The 14,698-nt window shown below is 47.8% G+C and overlaps 1 protein-coding gene across 1 annotated transcript in view; it reads left to right on the plus strand.

Annotated features, from left to right (window-relative positions):
* The first annotated feature begins 2,621 nt into the window (after nt 1–2,621).
* Nucleotides 2,622–14,698, plus strand: part of LOC119445761 (uncharacterized) — a 190,586-nt gene continuing 178,509 nt past the window's right edge. Inside the window, exon 1 of the mRNA XM_037710041.2 lies at nt 2,622–2,920. Coding sequence (XP_037565969.1) covers nt 2,790–2,920 — 131 coding nt within the window. The 5' untranslated portion in view covers nt 2,622–2,789. The remainder of the gene's footprint in view (nt 2,921–14,698) is intronic.

Consider the following 14,698-nt stretch of genomic DNA (forward strand, 5'->3'; position numbering starts at 1 on the left):
CGATACTGCTATCAAGCCAGATATGTGGCGGTCTTATCGCAGACAGCGCTCTGCGTCAACACAACGAACTAACAATGTCATGCACGGGAATAAAAAATTAACAGGCAGGCGAGTGCCAAGAGGGCTCATATCCGGGAGAGCGCCCCTGTCGCCGCTAGGTGGCGTACCGCTAGGTGGCGCGGATAGGCAGTCTGGCACGCGCTCGCGTGGTCCGCAAACTTTTGTGGTTGACTGTACGTGAGTGCACACAACAGTTTCGACGCGGAGATGAGACGATGCAAGAAGCGGCGTTGGTCTCACAAAAAGTTGGTGTAATGAACCGTTGAATAGGCGATCAGGGGCGGTATTTTGTAGCGATGCCTTTAAAGTAAAGATGCCTTTTTGCGCTTATCGCGCTGTGTCAGTGGTCAGAGCGACGGTCCGCTCGCGTTATCAACGGGATCAGCCGGCCGTGAGCAGTGGATGATAAGGCTATTCTAAAATAAGTCATAAGGCATCGCTACAAAATCGCGGCCCTGAGTACAGCAGCTCTGGCTTGGAGAGGGAAGGCAGGCGGCTTGGCGGCACGGGCAGATGGCGCCGGCGTTCGGGCCAGGCTAAAACCCCTATATATAAAAAGTAGCGCCATTCACTTCTCTCCTCCTCCGTTCCACTATCGCGCTCGGCGCGACCAGCGCGATCGAGGCGCCATATCGAGAGTGGCGCCGCCTGCGTCGGGCCTGCCGTGGCAGACGACAGCTAACGCGCTACCAAAGGAAATCCGAGGAAAACTTCGATCGCGCCCTGCGGAGAAGTTTTTGAGGCGCGATTTTGCTTCGTCAGTCAGTAACTGGTCTTAATAATGCCGTTTTGGAAGTAGCAACGCAACGATGCGAGACGGCGCAAATATCAAGTGTGCAGCAAACGTTTGCGCACGCCGGATGGTAAACAAAAAAAGCCTTTTGCCCTCGCCTTGTCGGTTGCGGCAACTTAAGGCGCAGCAGCATGCCATCACAACGAAGTTCTTGTCCATAACACGTTTGATCCGTTTGTGCGTACAGCACTTTCGTCGCACAGGCCCGAGAATGGCAGTCGGAGCGCGCTGGAAAGAAAAAAATATACAAAAGCACAACGCGTGCTTCCACGTGACACGGATTGTCCAATGGGGGAGCGGAGGAGGCTGGGGCGACAGGAGGCGGCAAGGAGGAAACGCCGGGGTGAGCGCGGTGGCGGCAAGATCTAAGAATGGCGCTACTTTTTATATATAGGGGCTTTAGGCCAGGCAGCTGGGCGTAGAACTCGGGCCCGTAGCCTGACTGCTCACGTTCTGCCCACGGGCGCAGAAGCTCGCCGGCCTCGGGCAGGAGTTCTTGATCGGGTAGAGTGGCGGCTCCCAGGAATGGGTTGGCAGGAGGTCCCGGTCGGGTGAAGTCCTGGTGGCTCGGGTCCGGAACCCGACGGCTCGTCTTCAACTCCCGGTCCAGTGGCTGACCTTCTCCTGGCGTCGCTTCCTGGAACTCTCCATCCACCGCACCGTGTCGCGCACTCCACACATCACAGCCACTCAACAACAGCAACGCAAATTCCTTACACCTCATACTGACTGGCTAGAATTGGGCCGCGATTTTGTAGCGATGCCGTGCGCTCAATTATATGCCACTCTTATCACCAAACCGTTCGCGGCTGGCTGATCGCTTTCATAACGCGGGCGGGGCGTCACTCGGACCACTGACAAAGCGCAAGAAGGATGATTGTCGGAGAAGGAATCGCTACAAAATCGCGGCCTTCCTCTTTCGCATGTCATGCGTCACGCCAGGCGAGACACACGGCGAGCAGAGATAGCTACGTCTGTCATGATTATGTTTTCTTCTTTCTGGGGTTTTACGTGCTAAAACCAGTACTGATTATGAGGCACGCCGTAGTGGAGGGCTCCCAGGTTAATTTTGACCACCTGGGGTTCTTTAACGTGCACTACAACGCAAGCACACGGGCGTTTTTGCATTTCACCGCCATCGAAATGCGGCCGCCGCGGACGGGATTTCATCCCGCGACCTCGTGCTCAGCAGCGGAATGCCTTAGCTGACTGAGCCACCCCGGCGGGTGTCATGATTATGCCATCTTGTGCTTTGGTGTGTATTTACGAGCCGCGAGATGATCAGGTGATGTTGCGCTTGGAAGTGCATATACAACGACGCGAGAATAAAACGAGGGTTCTTCTGTCCCCGCAGTTCACGGCGCTTGGACTTCATCTATAGGAGCACGCCTGGCATGAGCTACCCGGCGGCCCATCACGACAGCAGGCACCATTCGAGAAGGAATGTGTCATCCACTGTCGCCCCAACCGAGCTCTGGCTTCATGTAATATAAACGACCAGAGCACCAACACAACACTGCCGATAAAACGAAGCGAGACGCGTTAGCGCAATGCTCCCTCGAGGTTGTGAGCGGTGAAGTAACGGCGGCGAATTGCGACTACGTTGAACTTCGCCTCCATAGTCTGCCCTCGTATCAGTAACCGCGCAGGCATGAATAGTGCAGGCGCGAAAGAATGCTGAGCTAGCATGACTTGACAGTTGCCAGCGGTAGGCACAACGCGTAGATAAGCAAGCTTCCCTACAGCCACGCCTACAGCGGTCGCCTACGCAGTTCTTTTGAAGAGCGCCCTTTAGGTTGGTCGAGTGAATCGCCGTGGTGTGTGATTTCGGTAATTTTTCTTTCTCCGCTCTCGTTCCTCCGTTCGGTCCGTCCTGCTCTGATGTTTCTGTGTCGCCTGGACAGTGGGCACGTTCCCCGTTCGGAATAAGCCCGCCATGCCTGGGAATTTCGTGGTCTTGTCGGACAGTGATGATTTGGTGTGTCGGTGGAGCAGCTCGTCCGACGAAGATACCGGTTGCCGCGGTGCCAACGCCGGAGCTCCGGCCTCCTCGTCGCGTCAGCATTGGTAAGTGGGAACACGCAGGGACGTTTCGAGGGTTAGGGAACAGCATTCGGTTCCCTGAAAGTACCTTTCCAGCAGCTGCGCTCTTGGTCCGTGGCTGAAAGCGCACTTCCGCTTGCTGGGCTCCCAGTGGACCGGCGCTTGTGCACCACGACACTCGCGGATAACATTCCGTGCCTCTGAAAACAAAGCTACAGGGGCGCAGCTAGCGCATTTCTATCAGCATGCAAGTAGTACGTACTGCACTTGACATTGCTTTGTGGCGCCTTCTTACTCGCACCGGCGCCGTCTGTGGGCGAGCAGAACGCGCCCAGCTGGCCGCGCCCAGCTGGCCACGCCCACCAAGAACGAGAGATGTTTACTGCCATATGGGGATCAGGATATGCACTTGTGTTTCTAGGTGGCGAATATCGGAAGGCACAATTACACGTATAAAAATTACGTTTCAGGTTTCAAAGTATGTCTCAAGTTATTGATTTAAACATGGCACTATATCCTGCTGCACAACTATATACGCTTGCGCTCCGGCTCCTTTCAACGTTTTGCTGCGTAGCAACAGAAAGTGTCCGCAAGTAGACACCCACCGAACGGAGCTGTCTTGCAATGAGACTGGAGATGCCAGCGGCCGAACCCCGAAACTGTGCTCGGTGGGTGTTTACAAGTCTAAAAAGCAAACTTCGAAGGCGCGTCCTCACCGTATAGCTCGTCGCTTCTCGCGAGGGTTGCGCAAAACGTGCCGCAGTCCAGAACCGCCAGGCTTGCTTCTGTCGACACCTGCGTGCGCAGGTATCGGCAAGTTCACGTCGCTGAGCACTCTGATGTTCACTCCGGCAATGTTCTCGTCGCAGGGTCGCCATGTTTTAACGCGTCTCGAAGAGGCGTTTCTGTGGCGCCATGGAAGAAGAAAGCACGTCATGAGAACACGCGCACGCCGTCGTAATATTTTTTGTTTTTTCTATCGCTATCGCGAGACCGTCGACAGCCGAGCCAGCCAGGCACAGTGTGACGGAGCGCCGTGGATGAAAGAAGCGAGATTGCAAGATTCCGTGCAAATGTCCCGAGCTATACCATTCTGCGAGGCGGATTCCAGCCCCATCGCGTTTGTGCTAGTCATGTACCACCTTTGCAGAACGCCGCCACTGCCACGTAACTGGGAAGAACCACGTGGCTGAGAGCAACGCAGCTTACAGATAAGCCTATCCACCGATATAACCTCTCTCCTCCGCCGTCTCCTCTCCTAAAACGCTTGTTCTTTTCTTTATTTTTGCTTGCGGAAGCAAGTCGACGGTGGCGCCCCTCGAAAGCCCCCGTTGAAGCTTTCAGGCCGGGCGCGCGCGACGGCGGCTGCGCAGAGTGACTTTCAACACGGCTCTGAGGCGGGAAAAAAGAAAATATAAAGAAGTGAAAGGGCGCGCGCTCTATCATCGTCCAATCGGAGGTACCGGAGAAAGAGAAGCGGCGTTCAAAGGATGGCGGTACTTTTCCGAAGGTATAGGGTCTTTAATATGACCGACCATTTGTTTTTTGCGTCTTTTCATTGCTTCGCGCAACTGAAGCGACTGCTTGCGAACAAAGCTACTGCAGGAACTCCCTCGTAGGACTAGACAGATCCTGCGTAAGCATTATTTGCAGTCGCTCATCTTGCACTCGTGCAACGAATGATTGCGTGGCCGAGTTACGCACACCGCGGCTCCCTGTGTTGAGGATGACGCAATGTGCTGCAAGTATTGCTATGACCTGTTCCATAATCGTAATTAACCTGAATTAGGCTGTCATGTAACATGAATTAATTGTAATTGGCCATATTAAGAAATCTTGATTGGGCTTAACTTATGTAATTGTATTCTTAAGACTTAAGTCAACATTATTATTATTGATGAACCGTGAATGACCTTAATTTAATGATTCAGCTCTATATAAGATCTTATTAATTTATCCCTCATTACATTTGAAGATGCTAATTATTTAAACCTAAATCAATCTTAATTACCCTCACTACGTTTATTTACCATCGATTCATCCTCATTAGCCTTAATATCATTGTAATAAATCTGTATTAGGCTTACGTCATCATATTTACCTTAATTAATCCTGAATATCCGTAATCAATGTTATTCAATAAAAATTGAGCCTAATCATTCTTAAGTACATTTAGTTAAACTACATTAGGCGTAAATAACTTATCCTTCATTATTCTCAACTAGGTCAATTAATATAGCCTAAACTAATGTTAATTCGCCTCACATTTAATTAATAATGAGTGGTGATTAGTAATTATTTAGTCTCCATTAGGCTTCATAACCCTTCATTATTTTAAGGAGGTTTCGCTAGGCTTAATTTCATCGTAATTACTCTTAATTAGGCTTAAGTCATCTTATTTCCCGTAATTAATCAATTCCCGTAATTATTTTTCATCATTTTAATGTTATTCAATCAAAATTAGACCTAATTATTCTTTAGTACCTTTAATTATTCTAGATTGGGCCTAAATAATTTAAAAATATTTATTAAGGTGGAAGCCTTAGATGGCACATGGGTTGGAAAATTGACCATCCAGCGTTATGGCACCAAAATTCATAGTGTCACCATTTATGGTGGAACCCACGACCCTTGGTGTTGATTAAGGCGAAGTTAATTAAGGTACAGTAAATTAAGGTAGAATTAATTAAGGCATTCTAACCCGCGAATTTTGGTGGGAGTTGAACCCTCGATATTTGGTGTTAATTAGGGCGTAGTTAATTAAGGTACACTAAATTAAGGTATAATTAAGGCAATCGAGCCCAAGACCATTGCTTTTAATTAGGACGAAGTTATTGAAGGCCCAGTAATTAGGATATAGTCAATTAAGGCACTGGTACCCTCAGCCTTTGGTGTTAATTAAGGCACAGTTAATTAGGATATAGTCAATTATGGCACTGGAACCCTCGATTTCTCGTGTTAGGGCACAGGTAATTAAGATAGTCAATTACGGCCCTGGAACCCTCGACCCTTTGTGTTAATTAGGGCGAAATTAAGGTACCGTAAATGAAGGTACAAATAATTTAGGCACTCAAACCCACGAACTTTGGTAGGAGCCGTACCCACGGCCATAGGTGTTAATTAGGGCGAAGTTAGGTAAGGCACAGTAAATTAAGGTAAAATTAAGGCACTTGAACCCACGACCTTTCGTGCGAGAAAATAGAAAGTAACAATGCATTGGAATGAGAATGTCTCGTGATCACACAGGCTTTTGCCTTCATCCAAAGAGTGTATGTATGCTAAAGTGACTGTCAACTTTCTCGATTAGGATAATCAATTTAGCCTGAATGAATGTTAACTAGCCTCGCAGTTAATTGGTAATTAGAGGTGGTTAGTAATTATTTACTGTCCATTAGGTTCTTTACGCTTCATTAGTCTTAATGATTCTTAGGCATATAACTGGGTTATTAACCTTCTTTCTATCATTAAATGGCATGTTGACGGTGACCCTTGCTCGGACTTTGGCGAAACTATGCCGTGACGAAAAATAGCCCACGCCGCAAAGAGTATTAACATGCCTAAAAATGCTCCGATTGACGTCACATTTCTCAGGGAGGTTTCTGTAAGCAAAGTAAATTAGTGGCTTTAAAAAGAAAATTTGGTAAATATTGGTTTGGCTGGGAATCGAGCCCGGGCCTCCGCGGTGCGAGACGAGCCCGTTTCCCTGAATCCACGGCTGCTCCAAGATTGTGGCTTACTGAAGGTGTGCCATGGGTTAATTGTCGGAGTCATGAGGGAGGTAGAGGCCGAATACTGCACCAGGGAGGCCAATTCCTGTTCTGGTGAGGGAGTGACTTTGATGAAGCTTAGTGGGCCTTCCTAGTTTGGTTGCACCTGAACTAGTATTGCCCCACTAGCTCTCGGCGATATATATATTTTTTTTCTTGCCGGTGTCAGGCACCACTCCATGCCTGGAAATGTGGTGGAATGGAGTAGGATTCGAACTTACGACCTTCAGATTTGAGACCGGGTATTCTACCTCTGCTCCACGCCCCCTTACACAGTGCTGACTAACGGCCACATCCTCTGCTACAGAGGTCTTCCAAGTAAGAAAGAATCCGGGGTAGGATTTCTAGTGCATAACAACATAGCGGGCAACATTGATGAATTCTACAGCATTAATGAGAGGGTAGCAGTCGTTGTAATAAAGCTGAATAGGAGGTAAAATGAGGTAGTACAAGCCTATGCCCCAACCTCTAGTCACGATGATGAGGAAATGGAACAGTTTTATGAAGATGTTGAATTAGCAATGAGAAAGGTGCAAATTCACTATACTGTAGTCATGGTCGACTTCAATGCAAAAGTGGGGAAAAAGCAGGTTGGTGAGCAAGCAATTGGCAACTACGGCATTGATTCTAGGAATGCAAGAGGAGAGATGTTAGTAGAATTCGCGGAAAGGAATGGGCTCCGAATAATGAATACCTCCTTCAGGAAGCGCACCAACAGGAAGTGGACCTGGAAAAGCCCTAGTGGAGAAACAAGGAATGAAATAGATTTCATACTCTCCGCCGATCCAAGCATAGTGCACGATGTAGAAGTGTTAGGTCACGTAAAGTGCAGTGACCATAGGTTAGTGAGGTCCAGGATTTCTCTCAATTTGAAGAGAGAAGGAGTAAAATTAGTCAAGAGGAAACAGGCCAACCTAGAGGCAGTAAGGGTAAAAGCAGACCAATTCAGGCAGGCTGGTGCGCGCCAACAAATATGCAGTTTTAGAACAGGAAGATAAAGACAACATAGAGGTAATGAATGAAACCGTAACTAGGTTGATCTCAGAAGCAGCAATTGAAGTGGGAGGTAAGGCACCAAGGCAACCAGTAGGTAAGCTCTCCCAAGAAACAAAGAACCTAATAAAGAAACGACAAAACATGAAAAATGTCCAACTCAAGAGATCAGATAGAATTCGCTGAACTGTCAAAACTGATCAACAAGAAGAGAGTAAGGGATGTTCGAGATTATAACGTGGGGAAGGTTGAGGAAGCCGTAAAATATGGACGCAGCATTAAATCAGCAAGAAGAAAGCTTGGCATAGGACAAGGCAAGATGTATGCACTGAAAGATAAGCAGGGTAATATCATCAGCAATTGCGATGACATAGTAAGAGCAGCGGAAGAATTCTATACTGACCTGTACAGTACCCAAAACAGCCAAACTACTTTCATTCTAAATAGTGATGAACCGGATACAGAGGCTCCTTCTATAACTAGCGATGAAGTTACAAGGGCCGTGAAAGACATGTCCAGGGGAAAAGCTGCTGGAGAAGATGGAATAACAGTCGATTTAATCAAGGATGGAGGAGATATCATGCTTGAAAAGCTTGCGGCCCTTTATACGCAATGCCTCACAACTTCATGTGTACCAGAGAGCTGGAAGAACGCCAACATTATTCTAATCCATAAGAAGGGAGACGTTAAAGAACTGAAGAATTATTGACCCATTAGCTTGCTTTCAGTATTGTATAAAATATTCACCAAGATAATTTCCAATAGAATCAAGGCAACACTTGACTTCAGCCAACCAAGAGAACAGGCTGGCTTCAGGAAGGCATATTCTACGATGGATCATATCCATGTCATCAATCGAGAAATCTGCGGAGTACAATCAATCTCTCTACATGGCTTTCATAGATTATGAAAAGGCATTTGATTCAGTAGAGATACCAGCAGTCATAGAGGCATTGCGGAATCAAGGAGTACAGGAGGCATACGTGAATATCTTAGCAAACATCTACAAGGATTCCACAGCTACCTTGGTTCTCCACAAAAAAAAAGTAGAAAGTTACCTATCAAGAAAGGGGTCAGGCAAGGAGACACAATCTCTCCAATGCTATTCACTGCATGCTTAGAAGAAGTATTCAAGCTCTTAGACTGGGAAGGCTTAGGAGTGAGGATCTACGGCGAATATCTCAGCAACCTTCGGTTTACAGATGACATTGTCCTATTCAGCAACAATGGATACGAATTACAACAAATGATTGAGGACCTTAATCGAGAAAGTGTAAGAATTGGGTTGAAGATGAATATGCAGAAGACAAAGATAATGTTCAATAGCCTGGCAAGGGAACAAGAATTCAGGATCGCCAGTCAGCCTCTAGAGTCTGCAAAGGAGTACGTTTATCTAGGTCAATTACTCACAGGGGACCCTGATCACGAGAAAGAAATTTACAGAAGAATAAAATTGGGTTGTAGTGCATACGGCAGGCATTACCAAATCCTGACTGGGAGCTTACCACTGTCGTTGAAAATAAAAGTGTACAATCATTGCGTTCTACCGGTGCTAACATATGGGGCAGAAACTTGGAGGTTAACAAATAAGCTCGAGAACAAGTTAAGGACCGCACAAAGAACGATGGAACGCAAAATGTTAGTACTGACGTAAAGAGACACGAAGAGAGCGGTGTGGATCAGAGAACAAACGGGGATAGCCGATATTCAGTCATACATTTGTTCGCTACCAATTTTGGTAAATACCAAGTGAACGAGACGCCATAAAACTAGACGCCACAAGATTGTTGCCTATTGCCAGTGTACACGGGCGCGATCTTCGGGAACCTAGCCCTTTACAGCTTCGCTGCAAAAAACATATTCCGCGGATAGCGTACGCTGCTGTGAACTTCTCAGCCAAGTTTTGTAGTCGTGCGCGGCGCGTGGAGCTCGCTAGGGAACGCGAAATCACCTTTCTCTAAAACGCTCTTTTCAACGGAAGCCTGCTCCTCGTTCTTTTCTGGACGCTTTATGTCGTTATATAGCAGATTCCCATACGCGCCTGCTATTGGCCTATAGCTGGCATCAACCAAGAAGGATGTTTGGATCAGTGAGCTTCTTCCTATACTGTTACTGTGTATATTTATTTACGAAGTTTAATAAACAGGCTGAAGTAACCCAAAATCTTCTTTCGAATTTCAATAATAATTACGTACTTCCGAAAGAAGCCGACTACAGTCTGCTCACGCTCGGCAGCGGCCGCTCAGATTGAAATGAAACTTTGGCCACCCTGCTTATCAGTGTCATAGCCATCGGGTCTCGCTAATTTCGACTGTTTTGAGCGCTCAGCTAGCCTCGGAACACGCGAAAATTGAGGTCAGACAACACGCACGCTTGCCCGCGCGCGCTCACTCCTGGCTGAACCTGGTTAGACGCCTTGGTAGCCTATTGATAGCAATTCAAAATTCGCAAATTGTATCTGGCTACCATCCGTTGGTAAAGCTGGTCCGCACAACGTAGCAGGGTCAGATGGGAGTTTATGAGCGCGAGCAGGCACTCAAACCCTGTCGTACACGAAGCAAAAGCTGCGCATACGCACTGCAGTTGCATGTAGCTGTGGTCTGCGACGTAGCATAGGTATACCGCTGCCGCAGCGACGAGTCCACTGGCTTAGCGCACTGCGGCTCGTTGAGGACAACAGCGTTTGGCTTACGTTCAGCGCGTCGTTGAAAGTAAAATCGGAATTTGTGGCGTCTATGTTAACATCCAAAACGAAATTTGAACTGCGTGCCACGGTGACATTTCGAAGGCGCAGCGTTGTGACCACGCCCCACTCCGCTGTAGCCTTCGCAGTGCAATGCATTGAAGAAGGAATGGGAGTACAGCGGAGGCCGTGTTTGATGGTCAACAGCTCCGCTTCTGCTAAACTTGTGCCCGACGACGTGCATTCACTTCACGACGAGTTTAACGAGAAGTGAAGTACTTTTTGCGGCAAAGTATTAAATCCATTTCTCCACTTCGATAAAAAGTGGTTAAGAGACCCTTTAAATGGAGTCGTGCACTTCTAGTGTACCATGACCACCGGCAAGGCTTGCGGTCATCCGTATACTGTAGTGACGCCTAACATGCAGTATGTTTATTGCGCAAAGTCAAGAGTAGCAGGTTGGCGGCTACGGCCTGCAGTGCAAACCGCAGCATCTTATGCGGCTCCGAAATCGAATTGTTTCCATCCAAAGATTCCGAGCCATTCATTGTGATAGGTGGTGACGAAAATATAGCCCTCTCAGTGAGATAAATAATATGGAGGCGATGTCAATGCGGCGTCTTAATCTTTAAAGTCGACAACGTAACCAAACCTAACCTAACCTAACCTGGCGGCCGTGTATGGGTGTCGTGCACTTATCTCAAGCCTTGATGTATCACATCTTTGGATGTTTTGATTTCGATTCATCAATAAAGGAAAGGTCAGCAGGATAAGTGCTGCTACGTACAGGAGCATGACGGGGCGTTTACCACCAAAGGACACAGCACTGTACATCATAATCACGCAATTGCAACTACTACATTATATTCCATTTGGAGAGTCGCGAAAGCAGCATATTGTCACGAGCCTTCGGAAGCACTCTTGGTTTTAATAAACCGCAGAGCAGCTGGCTACTGCAAAACGCGTCCGTCGGGGCTGGCTCTCGAGCAGGGAAGAATCCCGCTGTCTTCTTTGTTCTTTTGGGCTTGACGCACTCTTGCCCTCGACCCATTACCTACAGGTGGCATTATCCCCCCTTCCGAACAAAAGCATGCTGTTGTGCGATAGTTTCCAGCGGATGGCTGCGTGAGTAGACAGAGCGCGTAGTCCAGAAACGACGTAGCCTGGATACAAAGCAACCGCGTATCGTCGGTGCACCCCAGCTGCGTTTAATATAAGCCAATGGGTGTGTCTCTTTGGCTGGTGACGTCGCGCACTGCATAGACACGTTATCTCAGTTCCGTTCCGGCCATGTAATGTGCAGGCCGCGTATTGTGCGCACCGAGGAAGAACAGCATGCCTACGAAGAACGACGGCGCGAGCAGAAGCGGTAATTAGGGCGCGAAGGCGGCGGGAGGCGTTAGGCATCGTTACAGAACCCATGGCCGTCTACCATGGCGACCACAAAGCTATAGTCACCTTAGTGACAAAATAATAAAGACGGTAGAAAATGACAATTCATGCAGTATCTGTCTTCATTTAAATCAGTATAGTTTATTACCATATATACAGCTCCGCTGGTCATCCACCTTAACAGAGTGGAATGTCACTGAGTTTTTATTTCACACATACGTACGCGGGCGTATCTGTGGAAAGAAGAGGGTATGCATGTGAAACACGCCTACACAGCGCGTTCCGCGCGAGCGCGCGGGGCTGTATGCAGAGGTTTCACACAGACAGATTCGAAATGCGGGTTCGTAGGCTAGTAGTGCTTTCGCACTGAAGAGGCGAAGCGAAGTGGACGACAGGCGCAAGACGAACTGCATGGCTTAGTGCACTTATTCGGCGACGGTCATTTCGCCAGAAGAACTGAACAAGAGCATAAGATGCGGCTCATATACAGGGGTGTTTCAGCGAACACTTTCAAATTGTTAAATTGAAGTTTTATATGCCTAGGCGAAATCGTATATGCTTAGGTGAAATCACCTGTGTACAGAAAAATCTCATCGGCATTGGCTCGAGCGTCATCGTCTTCTTCCACAGCTGGCTCGTTTGCTCGTGCTCGACACGCGCTCGTGCACTGCTCCCGTGTTCGTCGTCGTCGTCTGCTTCCACGGCTGGCTGCGTTGCCGCTCATCGTTCCAGCGTCGACTTTCACTTCTCTTCGGTCGTCGTAATGGAGAGGCCGCGTTTACGGGGGCATGAGCCATTCATTGTCTTCCGTCATGGACAGATTTAATTTTGAAGCAATTTAATTTCGAAGAATCGCAAGCGGCAATGGGCGGCCGAATGCTGCTAACCACGCCACCGAGCGAACTCGAGACATTGAACGCAAGCGACAGCGGCGGACTGCAAGGCACATCCGCTTGAAAAGAATTTTGTTGATAGCATTTACGAGATATGCGCCGTCAAAGGCGCGGTAAAAATGCACCGTGGTTCCTCTTAACAAAACGTCGTTTTATTCATTCAAGCACAAAAGTAACTGGAACGCCAATGCATTTCTCCGCAAAGTGCGGGAATTAATATCTCGTAACTGGTGTCATCCTGAGAATTCCTTCCCAGTGGATCCGCCTTGCGAACTCCCTGGCTAGAATTTGTAGATTGCAATTAATATGTGCCATAATGTAATTAGAGAAAACCTTAATCAGTTGATGTTTGCTAATTAGTCGATTATGCCCTTCAATTTTTTTCAAGTAATGTCCACATTTTCGAGTATACGAGCTCACGGACTAGAATTGTGCTATCTCCCACAGGCAATTTCTAAAAAATTTTGAAGGTGTTGCGTGTAACACCCGGTGCATAAGCCAACCCTCAGTGATAAGGCATTGTTATCCTACATGCGCAGTACGTTGTAGTGGTATATGACACCAGAGACCGCAGACACAACAGCATCACGTTGCAGTGATACATGACACCGCACAGCGCAGACACAACAACGAGTCGCCTGATAGCTGACATGGCGCTGTTCCTCGGCCCTGCAGTAGTGGCCTTGCCATAGTTGCCCTGCCGTAGTTGCGATGGCCCCAGACCTGATAATCAGTACCCGGGAAGCGCGTGTTTAAATCTTGTAAGATAGAGTAGATATCGCCGTTAAAGTGGAATCGGAGTGTGAAATTATTGCACATGTGCTGTATGGATGGAAACTTGAGTTTCAGGCATAGTATTCCGTAGTAACAGTTAAATGGTAATGTGAACGATGGTAACGATGGTACAGTAGATTTCCCAAAGGCCAGCACTCCGTCACCCTGATGTTTTGGCCTATCAAGTCTATGGATTGTGTAGGACTTGCCTTCTGGCAGCAGTGCCTTATTTTTTTTTAATTTTTGCTTTAAGTCATGATTTGGTGACTACCGCATTACCAGTAGCGTTATCCTCGAGCAGTGAATCTGTGACATCCTTTTTTACGAAACTAACTTCTGGCACTGGCCAACGTCACCGGAGCGCTGTGGTAGGCTGAGCACGTGTGAATATTGGGCATGCGCGGATGGGCGGGGAACAACGAACATATGAAACAGACGGCGACTTCTGCTATGAATTTACTTCGACAACTAAGTCAGTTTCAGGGTCATAGGAATATTGCTTCTTATCCATAATCGGTACCGTTTGGTTGTGCCCAGGAAAGACAGGCCTCGTGAGCTCATGTAGTCACTACTTCTCTGTTGATTGGCGAAGTGCGCGCGTTATTCCGGTGTTCAAAATAAGTTTCCGACAAGGGTATGCCAGCGCTCTTGGGAGCATCATCTTTTTCACTCCCTGGCTTGCTTATACAGGTACTTTTATGTTTCCGACCACTACATGAGCTCACGAGGCCTGTCTTTCCTGGGCATGTTCTGCTGCACATCAACAACCTATACGGCTGGATGAAAATCAACTTTCCCCACCTGACCTTCAGCTGTAACGACAGGACTGTTAGCGTCCATGAACTTTGGGGTACTCATAGTGTGACGTCACTGAACATCGGTCAAGCACACGGATACCCTTCGTCGCTTCAGAGGGTACGGCAGCGTTCTTTGGAGCAGCATTTCTCAAACTGTCTGGCTTGCTGGGCAAGCAGATGCATAGCACCTAATATGGACATGTCCAGGCTTACAATCGGAACGTTCGCGTGTCCTACTGCAAGGCGGCAACCAGCTACGACCGCTTTACACATAACAGATTCCACAAAACACTGCTTCAATTCATAAACAACACAGGCCTCACAGCACACACATAATACACACACACACATCAAGAATTATGCTTTAAGAGGAGGCTTTAGCTCGGGCCCAACTCCGACGTGGCCCATTCAAATACATGTAAAACGCAGAAACGCTTTTCTGAGATAACCTCTGGACTGAGTTTATTAAAATTTGTGCATTTGGGAGAGAAAGTTCAATTCTA

Source organism: Dermacentor silvarum, chromosome 3 (genome assembly GCF_013339745.2).
Source record: "Dermacentor silvarum isolate Dsil-2018 chromosome 3, BIME_Dsil_1.4, whole genome shotgun sequence".
NCBI classification, from domain to species: Eukaryota; Metazoa; Arthropoda; class Arachnida; order Ixodida; family Ixodidae; genus Dermacentor; species Dermacentor silvarum.